Below are 12,253 nucleotides of genomic sequence, written 5' to 3'. Positions count from 1 at the left end.
GTAGCATTTCGAATATCTGCAGGGAGGGGGTTCCAGACGGATGGGGCTGCAACACTAAAGGCTCTGTCTCAGAAGGTACAGAGTCTGGTGTGGGGAATGGAGATCTGAGGACCGCAGGTTTCAGGGTGGGGTGTATGGATAGAGGAGGTCGGAGAGGTACAGTGGGGCCAAGGCATGGAGGGATTTGTAGGTGAGAAGGAGGATTTTTATATTTGATGCAGGACTTAATTGGGAGCCAATGAAGGTGGATGAGGGTTGGGGTGATGTGCTACCAGGTCTTGGTGTGTAATTTGTGATTTTGATGAGATTAGAGATTAGGAAGGATACAGTAGACCTAACTGTTCCACTTTTTTTGTTAAATGGAGTAAATTGATGTAATGGCCAAGACTCTCAACACTGTGGTACTGTTGGTTGTGTTATTATCCTAATTAAAGGTGAGGTGTAAGGTGCAGATTGATATTAAAGTGTGCTGACCTCCTGATCCCATTTTTTGCAACACTGACTGTTCACTTTATTAGGGACACCTCTCTGACAATGCAAACAGCTCACTCCAGACAGTGAGTCACATATAAATGAAGCACTCAAATAAAACATTCAGATCGGACAGTTCAATCACTGTTTTACTTACATTAATATTATCCAGACTCGTTATGTAACTGAGTTTGAGTTCCTTGCAGTGCCAAATGCACCACTTGTTACCACGGAGACAAGTGCCTGTTCTTATTTTCACTAACTAAAGTAACTTTTTCATGCCAACAGCCTGATGCTTGTAAAAAGTGTTTGACGTAATGTAAATGTAATTTAGCACATAATTAGCTCTCTGATATGTTTCATATGGTTATTAGTAATCACATGATGTCCTCATAATGAGTAGACTCACCTCTCCTGTGGTAAACAGCAGGTCAGTGAGGAGTTATTATGACATAATTATAAACACTGGAGGTGAAGCATACATGGCCAAAGAGCCTGTTAAATCCTATTGAGATGCCAGACTAAGTCCATTATAATGTACAGGCTGAGGCTATCCAACTAATAGGATTAACCTCAGTGGTACATTTATTAACACAATGCAGTGTATACACCAGTATCATAGCCTATAAAAAGGCTATCTCAATATAAAATAACTATATTTTACATAAAATACATATATTATATTTGAATATATTCACATAAGACTGACTTTAGTTAGGCCACTATCAAATGCTGTAGCAGCATAACAACAACAACTATAGTTAATTTTTGTTTATTTAAGCCTTTGCAAAGAGTTAAGAGTTAATTAAACACACGTACATGGTTAGGTTTTGGGAGAGTAAACATTAGGCCATGCATAATGGGGAAGGCAAACAGTTCAGGCATGTTTTTTCTTCCGCTACTCCACTTCTCTAAACGCAGTACTGCAACAAAGCGAGCGGGAACTGCGTGTGTTTGTATGAACTTCCTCTTGACAGGCGCACTTGTCGAAGCGCATCCTCTGCCGGTCTGTTCCTTTAAAACCAGAGAGCCCACGCCTCGAAAAGCGGCTTGTTCCGGCTTTGCCACTTTACATCTTTTTATCCTTGCTCACTAGATTAAAATAGTGCCCCACGCTGCATCTCCGACAATTACGCACAAGCATTGTTGAACGGTCCGAGGCTGAACAAAACCGCGTCTCGGGCAGAGTAGGATGCGTGATGCGTACAGCGGTGCAGCAGCTCTTCGCCTGTGCAGCCCGGTGGTGAGTCTGAGACGCAGTTCAGCCACCATCACCGGCGGAGCGATACCACCATCTCCTCTCAGCCCCGGTTTGTTAAACTGAGAGTGTGTGGCTCACTGTACCTGAGCGAATGTGTCCGTCATGTACAATCGAAAAGGGGGGCAGAGGATCACAACTAGACCAAGGGACCTGTCTCTAATGCTCTGAAATGCAGAGCCATATCGCCCCCGCATTAAGAATTATCTCCCTGGGCCGGCTGCTGCGGTTGTTTTGCAACTGATGAAGATTTTCATTTTTATTTTGATGCGCTTCCGTGGATGTCTTTGAATATGTTTATTCTGGTGCTCTGGTGTAGTGCGTGAGGTAAGTGACTTATCCAGAGGTGCGCGCTACTTTCTTATGCTCGTCAAATCGAGATTTTGTTTCATGTGTGCAAAGCCTTTGGCATTTTGATGTCAGATTAGGACTCTTTTCTTGTTTATGTTTCCCTCCGCTGAAAACGAGGGATCATTTACCAGCAACAGATTTCAGAAATCATATCATTAGACCTGGAACTATTCGGCTACCAGCTCATCATCAATTCCTGCAACTGGTGCTGATGGAATATTATAAGAAGGCTGGTTGTATTGGAATTGTGGGCCCATAGCTCATAGCCATATACGAATGCAAACCAGGGTTTTCTAGAAAGAGTTGCAGCAGTCATTGCATGCTGTAAAGCAACATGAAATTGTAGATATGCTGCTGCAATGGTGGAGACTAGTTGATGTTACTCTTCCAGGCGTGATGATAGGCATTTGCACAGATGTGACATTTATGGAGGAACATCACTGTTGCTCTCAAAGGGACTCCTGAGCAGCAGCAGAGCAGTTTCCAAGTCCAGGTGTTGCATATTAGTTAGCCTTTAGTCTGATGCATCGCTGACATCATAAAGTTTAGGTATTGAGCAGCCTGTCATGTTGGAGGTTACTCAATAACCTGCTGATTTGCAGCTAAGTAACCTGATATTCTAGCAATATTATCCAAGGCTGCAACAAACTAAGATTGCATAACTCTTGGGTGCTTCTGTCACTGCAGACGTCTCACAGGCATAATAGTACATAGGCTTATATTACATGTGCTGTATAATACAGCAGCTTATGAGCTGTATGGTTGCCCTGCCTACCATACATTCACTACCCCCACACACTGTGACGACTTAATGAATAAATAATCAGACAGACCCACATACCCCCACTGTACACTCAAAAACAAGTGAGCAGACATGATAAACCTGTAGTAATCCTGTGATAAATGAAATAAATAGATACACTTTAATAGATAAATTATAGTGTGTGGGGGGGGGGGGGTATTTTATTAGCACATTTACAAAAGTGAGTCATGAGAAATATTAAAAATTTTGAAATAACAAAAACAGACTCATTTAAACAGCGTGTATGAGCTGCACATATTTCTCAAAATAAGTAAATTGCAGTAGTGATTACAGCAGTACTGTCTGAAATTACAGAATGATACCTTTGTTTTGTGCTGATGTGCTTCTTTAATGATAGTAACTCAGTTGTTGAGGAGATTTTGTGAATTATCTTTATTTCAAAGTGAAAACACCAATAATCTGGTTTTACTGCTCTCACACACACACACACACACACACACACACACACACACACACACACACACACACACACACACACACACACACACACACACACACACACCAGATGGAATGTTCTAATTCAGGGGCCACGGTGACAGTGAGAAGGAGTCTTCATATTACTTCAGTTTCCTTTCCCTCAGGTCCAACTCATGCTCTGTGGCAGTGTGTGTGTGTGTGTGTGTGTGTGTGTGTGTGTGTGTGTGTGTGTGTGGTGTGTGTGCATATATCAGAAAGGTTTTTGGATGATATGAGCATGACTGTTTGTGACAGCTCATTCCTTATTGCTGCTACTGATTGTTGTGGATCCATTAACTGGTCAAATGTCTAACTTTTAGATTCTTTATTTAAAATGTTTTCTTGCCTTTATTTGGTAGTTGATAGTTAACATTGGCAGGAGAGAGAAAGAGGGGATGACATGCAACACAGATCCTCATGTCAGAATGTGTTTTAAACCACTAGGGCATGACGAGTCCCCAAACGCATAGTTGTCAGAGCTAATACATGATGTCAGTTTGTCAAATACATCATAACAGCTTAGTAAGTTTCCCATTTTGTTTTTCAATCAGAAGAGACAAGTCAATGAAGTAAAGATGAATATTTATTATAACAGATATGTGATATTTCTTGGCAGAAAGTCTTTGGCGCTTAGAGGCTAGAGGGAGATTTGTAACGCAGTGGCGTCTGCCCTGGAGCCCAGACACTGGTGGTGGTGGTGGCTGATTATTCTGTTGTCTAGGCTGATGGAGCTGATGGAGCTAAAGAATCTGCAAAGACTGGCGGTGATTGGGAGGTGGAGGGGCACATTGCCATTTGAATGATTTGCACTGAAATGACAGCTGAAAACAACTGAGAGAACAGATTTAAATGGTGTAACAGCTGTAAACATTCCGCGTTCAGCAGCATGAATGTACTAAGGGCAGGGAGAGAATCATATTTAAAGGAGGCAGCAGCAGGATGATAGGCTTACAATGTAGGTGTGTCGCTGAGCTATTGGATAGATGAGATCAGCTGATGTGACCAGCTGAGGAGAGCAGGACTGGACAGAAAGGAAAAATTAGTGAGCATGTGTGTGAGGATTAAATTTAGATGTGTGAAAAATAAAGAAGACCTAAGATGCAAAAGTATAGTCTTCCTGACTGAATATATGCTTATGCTTCTCATGTATACTATACATACTTATGCTTCTCATGCTAGCGTCATAAACTGATTATTGTTTGGCTTAAAATTGCTCTGCCTTCCACATAACACAGAACCATTAGTCACCTTCTCTATACACAGGTTAATGTGGCGCTTCTGTCCCTGACGTGTCTCTCTGCAGATACTGGGGTACGATAGAGGTACAGTAACTGTGCCAGCTCACTCCACTGGGCCTACAGAAATACTCAAACTGGAGTTGCACAATGACTGACAGTTAAATGTCATCATGACACAGCAGCACAATCAGAAGCCAATACAACATACACAAGTATGTTAATGTGACAACCCCATACACACAGCCACATCAATCCATCATTACTACATGCATAGTCTCGCTTTGCAAGACCTTCCTCCACACACCACATTTATTGGAATTTCTTTAAACCAATCACAATCGTTATGGGCGGCGCTAAGCTCCGCACGGAGCCACTGCAAAATAGCCTCAGGAAGGAACTTGTTTTGGTGGAACATGTGTACGTCCAAAAGTTGTTTTAGTCGTGCGAGAGAAAACTCAGATTGGATAGATAGTCTAGCTAGCTTTCTCAATTTAACCTGCAGAGATCTGAGGAGCAGTTAACCATTAGCCCTCATAAAACCACTGGAGATTAAAATCCCCACACAAAGAAAGCGGAAGGAAACGGCGAAAAGACATGCATCCAGCGGAATTTCCTGCAGCTCCGGAGCATTCCCGGAAGTGGAACGTTGAGGATATAGACTACTACATGCCTAACCTTAGCTCTTACTCCAACCATAACCTAACCCTGCATGAGGGTGTATACTACTTAGATGAGCCTCCCATTGGCTGACTGCTATATTCTGCTTCCTTGTACTCTCCCTTTCAGTTGCATTGTTGTTTTCAGAGTCCCTGTTTCTGTGGGAGACAGCCATGACAAGTAGGGGTTGGGGAAAAATCGATACAGCATAGTATCGCAATATTTTTCATGGCAATTCTGCATCGATACACGGACGCCAAGTATCCATCTTTTATTATATAAATTGCACATGATCATTTTAGTTTTTGGTACTAGAATAATGAAAATCAATTGCTTTTTCGATCCACTGTTGGTAACCACAAATTAAAAACAAAATGCAAGTGAGATGAACAGAGACATTTATCTTTTTAGATTAAACAAATGTTGACAAAGTTTTCCTTTGGGGACATAATTTGAAGTTGGAAAAAGGTAATAAATTGCAATATATCACAGAATATCACTATTGTTTAAAATCGCAATAATATCGTATTGTGACATAACTATTGTGATAATATCGTATCACGGAGCCTCTGGTGATTCCCACCCCTAATTGCAAGGACTCAAACTCACAAACATGTCATGCTAATGAAAACTGCTATCGTTGCACAATAGCCATGTGAAAGATGTTTACCCCCGGGCGTGATATTTTGCAGGCACTGTAGTGCTCTTAGCCTGTGACAGCATGAGTCTACCTGATTTATTTCTACCTGACTTTTTGCTGGCAATGTGAGAACATCAACCATTACCCTTTTAGTTATAATCTCCAAGATCTCCCTTTTGTTCTCTTTGGAGACGGAGCTAACGTCAGTCAGTTGACTGACGTTAGCTCCGTCTGCCGTGTCTGGTGGACCAACCACTGCTGGGTGACAGGAAACGTGTCACTTACTGTGTCGCCAAAGAAACCCAGTTTGTAATATTGTGCATGTAAGGGCTTTCTTCAGTAGGCCGTATGCTCAATCACCATTAATTGTGTTACCTCATTCGGCGATAGATAGTGACTAAAGCCTAAACCAAAGTCCAAATACCCTTGAAAAGTGAGGATGTGCCAAATATCGTTGTAAAATGTTCTTACCTCAATGTTCTGAAAATCACTCTCTTGAGACAATTTCTCTCTTTCTGTCTCACTCTGTCTTTATGAGACATGCCAAAGGAAAATCCAGATGCCCTCCCCCACTCAGAGGGGGCCAAGTGAGGACTCACTGTCCTGAGCCAGATGATAGCTCGCCAACTGTTGGCTGTAAAGACACAATGTACTTCTCATCCTCCGCTCAGTAGAGTGGGTGGCTCAACTGGCCACTGCTTAAGTCCACGAAGCCTTCCTTCAACAATTTAGGGATATTTTGAATATACTGCATCTTTCTTGATGCCTGGGTGTGTTGAAAATGGCACATCTTCAAGTTTTCCTACACTAAAAACCATGCAACCAGAATTGCAGGCATGAAAGAATAAAAACAGAGCTCATAGGTCTATTTCCTCATCAGTCAGGGAGAGAAGCCTGAAGAGGAAGTTGAGGTCTCCCGTCACAAGAACAGACTTATTCATGACCGTGGGGGCTTTTTGTGTGTGGCATGCTTGCATAGGCCTACATACACGAGTAATGGTCCATTCATGCAGGTAATGGAAGTCTTGTGTGCATCATGATATTATGAACTCCCGTGCTGTGAGCTACTAATGCATATCATGAATCTAATTGTGGTGAGACAATGCACAGACTTGAATCCAGCCATGTGTGCAGGAATAATTTCTGCACAAACTCAGTCCAGTCCTCGTGTATTCTGCCAGGGACTCTCTGTAAAAAACAGGATGGAGCAGTTGCTCAGAGCAGGAACAGGTGGCTGTCAACGTGACTACAGCCAGTGAATCACGGTGAACAGTTGCCCCCAGAGTTTGCACCACTCGCTAATCTGCGCACACACAGAGGAAGAGAGTTTTATCCGGGCTCACACGCCAAGATAAAACTTCCCATCTTCATCGTCTCCAAACTTTGCCTGAACCCCTTTCCTCAATCGAGCGTTCCCTCACTCTTACTCAGACGGTGGTTCGGCAGTTTGTGGGCTACAATAGCCATAATCGGTGTTATATTTGGGCTCCTCGCGGAAGGAAATATGACGCTCGAGGACAGAGCGGAGCTGTCCACGCGGCCAGGGGGTCACCGCACACTGTGGGCAGTCTGGAAGGTGCGTAAAACTGGCATTATAACTGGCTACATATTATGATTTAAATCACATTAAAATGCATGTTGTTGTGAAGTCCTGGGTGTATATGTATACTTTTTTCCACTTTTTCCACTGCTAGCATGTTCATATATTTTGAGATATGTTTTTCAAATCAAGATATGATTTTGTGCACATGTTGATACATGGCTGCACAGGCTGTCAGAATCACACACACACAAACACACACACACACACACACACACACGCACGCACGCACACTGTTTGCAGAATATTTTCAGAACTGGTAGTCACCTGAGTTCTTTTTGTCCTAGGACAATAATCTCCTTTATACTCTGTGTGTGTGTGTGTATGTGTGTGTGAGTGTGTGTGTGTGTGTGTGTGGTGTGTGTGGTGTGTGTGTGTGTGTGTGTGTTATTTCACTGTATCTCTAAACCCATTTGAACAGATTTTTTTCCAGTTTATTATGGCGCCTGTTCTTTGAGGGTACCATCTGTCATTTTGGTGAGCAGTTTGAACAGATGCAACAGACTCTAAAAGCAACAGGTGTTGGCTGTCTGCACGCTGTGTGTAAAACACTTTGCATAATGGAGTCAGAAGGATGTTTTTTTATGTTTGTGTGTATTTTATGTAAGGTTTTCCTTTTGGTTAATTGGATGATGCATCAAATAGCATACAGGAGGTCATGAAAAAAGTATAAAAATATTTTATTGTATAGCGCTGTTATGTAAGAAGAAGAACCTTTGCTGGTATGAAATATTTTCAAAAATGTACAAAGTGGAATATTTGAGTAAATGTGACAAGAAATGAGAAAGTTCACAATCTTAGTAAAGCATGAAGGGAGCTTAGATCTTATAATGTTAACTTCTCCCACATATCTGTCTGCGCATTTGTTCGTTCAGTGGATCCTTTGTCGTACCCATTATTACTTTTTTCCCACTTCACTTTGCTTATTAGCATCTCCTTCTTCCATATGGATGTTTACATTTTGATGCTACTATAAATAAGCTCCAAAAAGTAGTGTTGTGTATCTTTATTTCAGCTTGTCTGTCTCACTGTGTGGCATTGTGCCCAGGTCAATACAGTCTTGCAAACTGTGCTCACCAAAATAAATAAAAAACTGAATGAGAGCTTTAGTTGTAAAAGATATTTGGGAACATTTGACATGAACAAAAACGTTGGCCTATTGTCTCCACCACTATTCTTGAATAATCTATTACTTTATGCATTCTAGAAAGACAACAACTCTCAAATATTTCGTTTACTGTAATTTAATTAAGTGTTATAAAATACATTTTGTTTTTCTACAAACTTTTATTGTTATTGTGATCTTTTATGATGTTTAACTAGTGTCCCATCCAAGTTGGTAATGAGATGAGAGAAATATAGACCTGGACTATAATATTGTACAAATTGTGTGCACAGCAAGGCCTTTTAATGTAATATGTGTTGAGACTTGGTAATTCATTATTTTAGGAGAGGGAGAGAGCACTTTTATTGCCTACATCAGATTAAATAAATGTATGACTGACTTTTATGGTGAGAGCAGCTGAAGATTGCCTCTGTACTTAGCTCAGCTCAATGCTTATTGCATTTGAATAATGATGTGTATGCTACTCCTTTATTTGCTGGATACCATTTCATTGTCTTTTAGCTTTTACAAAGTCCTTACCACTTACTGTCTGCATATATTTGTATAAATTGTATATATTTTCTGAATTAGATCCTATAGTTTTTGTCTACTTGATAATGCATCATAGCAAAAGTATTGTTGATATTTAAAGCTATGGTGGCAGGCGACAAATCTTTTATGGCAAGCAACTGAATATAAATACAAACAGAGTGCACATGCAAATAATGAATTCTAATGGGCCCTATAATCGTTACAATTTAAGTTGTAATTGTGGAGGTTTACGCATCTATTTTCCTACCATTATTTAAATTTGATATGTTTTTTGTGTGCAAATTCCAGAATATAATGCTTTTCTTTTGTAGTGTAGCTATAATTGAAGTTATGTTATTGTAATGACAAGCACACTGTGATGATTCTTAATATGTAAAGTCATGCCATGTGGTGGATTATCTAAAGTGCTTTATTATGACAGGTTAGTGCTGTCGATTAATGAAGTAGTAAACTGTCAGAATCAGCTTTCAAAATTTGAACAAGCGTTTTTATTATTAACAAATCGGTTATATAAATATTAGTCAAGCTCTACATTTTTACAGTAATGTGTCACTCACAGTCATCGTCGGCACTGGTGAGCAGGAGCTGTTGTCGGGGCTCGTTGACATGCATTCCCCCTGAGCTCAGCGACGCCTCCCTCGGTGGTGTGGTGTCAGGATGCCGGTGCAGGCGGCCCAGTGGACAGAGTTCCTGTCCTGTCCCATCTGCTACAATGAGTTTGACAGCAGCGGCCACCAGCCCATCAGTCTGGGCTGCTCCCACACGGTGTGTAAGACCTGCCTACACAAACTGCACCGCAAGGCCTGCCCCTTCGATCAGACGCCAATCAGCACCGATATCGACCTGCTGCCAGTCAACTGTGCCCTGCTGCAGCTGGTTGGTGCTCAGGTGAGTCGAGAGGAAAGAATTGTCAGAACATTCTTTGGGTGTATCCGTCTTGTGTGTGCTCATGACATGTGTGTCTCAGGTCCCAGATGTGCAGCCGGTGAGCCTGAGCAGTGCAGCAGAAGTTGAGAACTACGAGGTGTGCAAAGTGTGCGTGGAAGAGCTGGCTCTCTACCTAAAACCTATCAGCGGAGCAAAAGGTTTGTCTGTGTGTGTGTGTGTGTGTGTGTGTGTGTGTGTGTGTGTGTGTGTGTGTGTGTGTGTGTGTGTGCGCAGTTATGTATGCCTGTTTTTGTTTCTGTTTTTGTTGTTTTAAATGGTAGACTTTAGAGTTTCAGACTTGTGAAAGAGAATGAAACACTTCGTACTGAATGTGCGTGGGCCGCAGTTAAGCTGCCTGTGCAACTTGGCTTTCATGTTTCTCACAGTTCTCATGACGCCTGAAAGCTGTATTTGTATGGCACTGAGAGAATGTTCAGCTCTCTGTGTAACCAGACAAGAAAGATTTACTTCACTGAAATTGACCAGTTGTTTCCAGTTGTTCGATCAGACAATTCTGGGTGACGGTGCTGTGGTAGCATTCATTGTTTTTGGCGATTTCGATCATTTGGGCAATTAACACTTCGTCATGCTCTGTTTCCCTAAGAAACATAAACCACTGGTGGGAGATTAGATGCATGATGAACATTATCCATTCCATGAAGAGGCTTTAAATCCACATACAGAGCTGGTTGTAACAGATTTGAACTAAGAGTTAATTTAAGACTAAATAAATGAAATAAATAAAAAGAATGACTCATAACTAAAGTAAATGTTATAATTGTGTTGAATTTCCACATTGTTTTACCACAGAGCTGTCACCATTTGCAGGTGTGGTGAATCTGAGTCCGAGCGTGCTCAGCCGGCCAATGCAGAGGAAGCTTGTGACCTTGGTGAACTGCCAGCTGGTGGAGGAGGAGGGCCGTGTGCGGGCAGTGCGGGCAGGCCGGTCACTGGGGGAACGAACCGTAACCGAGCTCATCCTGCAACACCAGAACCCCCAACAGCTCTCTGCCAACCTCTGGGCAGCAGTGAGGGCGCGGGGCTGCCAGTTCCTGGGACCTGGTAGGTGTGAATGACATACAGCATACACCGTTCAGTGATATGAACATCTTGCTCCAAGACATAGATGTGTGAGGCAAGGCAATACATGTGATTTGTAAGACATTTGAATGCAACAAATGAATTTTTAGGCAGATTACACGTGTGTCTAAAGGTCCAGACACACAAAGTCGATAATCGCTCGTTGGACAGTCTGGTGAGGTCAGTGACTCGAGTCTGTTCGGTGTGTTCCGTGCCATTGTCCGTCGGAGGAGCTGTCAGCCTTCATTTTGGCCAATTTGACATGTATAATCGGCGGGGCGGGCACTGCCGGCAGTCGGACTCAAATGACCCATCTGATTGGTAGAGTGGTAACCCGGAAACGGGGAACTGAATGAGCATGACTAGAGTCTCTCAAAATCGGACAAAAATCTTTTAAACTGACCTTTGTCGATCTGAAATGAAGACAGATTCAGCAACTGCATGGCCTGTTTCTCGCTAAAAATGTTTTCAGAAACATGTTTCAGTGAACTATTTTAGTAAAATATGAGATCGTATTCTGAACAAGCCGCCATGGCAGTCTGTCTTTGAATTTCCGGAGAAACCAGACCCACGTGAAGCGTTCGTCCAATCAGCTGCCGGTTTTCATTTGTGTGACAATCAATATACAGTCTATGGTGACAATACAGGTTAGCACCGCCTGCTGTTATGGAGACGTATTACGTCTTGTCTCTTTGGTGTGTTCCGAGGCACTTTTTTGACCAACTCGGGGAGACTGATCAGCCCAACTGCCTTTTCTGCCGAGGGTCGGCCGTCTGGTCGGTGTGTTTCGACTTCGACCTGTGATGATTTCCTGCATGTCTTCCCCCTCTCCCCCCCCTTTTCACCTGTCCTGTCCATTAAAGGTGGAAAAAGGCCCAAAAAATAATCTTAACATTTTTTTTGAGGCACTATCATTTAAAAGATGTCACTTGATGCTGACTTTTGTAGCCTGTAAAATGTACAGATAAGAGCTGTGTGACAGGTTTGAGAACAACAAAGTGTCATCTTGCTTTTATTTCTTTCTTGTAGAGAGAACCTTTAAATACAAAGAATATAATTCACACTAGTATTACATCATTGTTAATTTCCATATTG

The 12,253-nt window shown here is 42.0% G+C and overlaps 1 protein-coding gene across 6 annotated transcripts in view; it reads left to right on the top strand.

The window, feature by feature from the left end:
* The first annotated feature begins 1,548 nt into the window (after nt 1–1,548).
* The window catches only part of rc3h2 (ring finger and CCCH-type domains 2), a 28,692-nt gene continuing 17,987 nt past the window's right edge, over nt 1,549–12,253 (top strand). For 2 of the 6 annotated variants that reach the window (XM_039779770.1, XM_039779767.1), the window contains exons 1-4: nt 1,552–2,056; nt 9,711–10,039; nt 10,119–10,236; nt 10,889–11,140. In XM_039779770.1, the coding sequence (XP_039635704.1) occupies nt 9,809–10,039; nt 10,119–10,236; nt 10,889–11,140 (601 nt within the window). In that variant the 5' untranslated portion in view covers nt 1,552–2,056; nt 9,711–9,808. Of the gene's footprint in view, nt 2,057–5,793; nt 10,040–10,118; nt 10,237–10,888; nt 11,141–12,253 lie in introns of those variants that run through there. The other 4 variants (XM_039779772.1, XM_039779771.1, XM_039779769.1 and 1 more) reach the window with 4 other exon arrangements.

Source organism: Perca fluviatilis, chromosome 17 (genome assembly GCF_010015445.1).
Source record: "Perca fluviatilis chromosome 17, GENO_Pfluv_1.0, whole genome shotgun sequence".
In the NCBI taxonomy this organism is placed as follows: Eukaryota; Metazoa; Chordata; class Actinopteri; order Perciformes; family Percidae; genus Perca; species Perca fluviatilis.
Note: the sequence above shows the minus strand (reverse complement) of the source record. Positions and strands in the feature narration are given on the sequence as shown.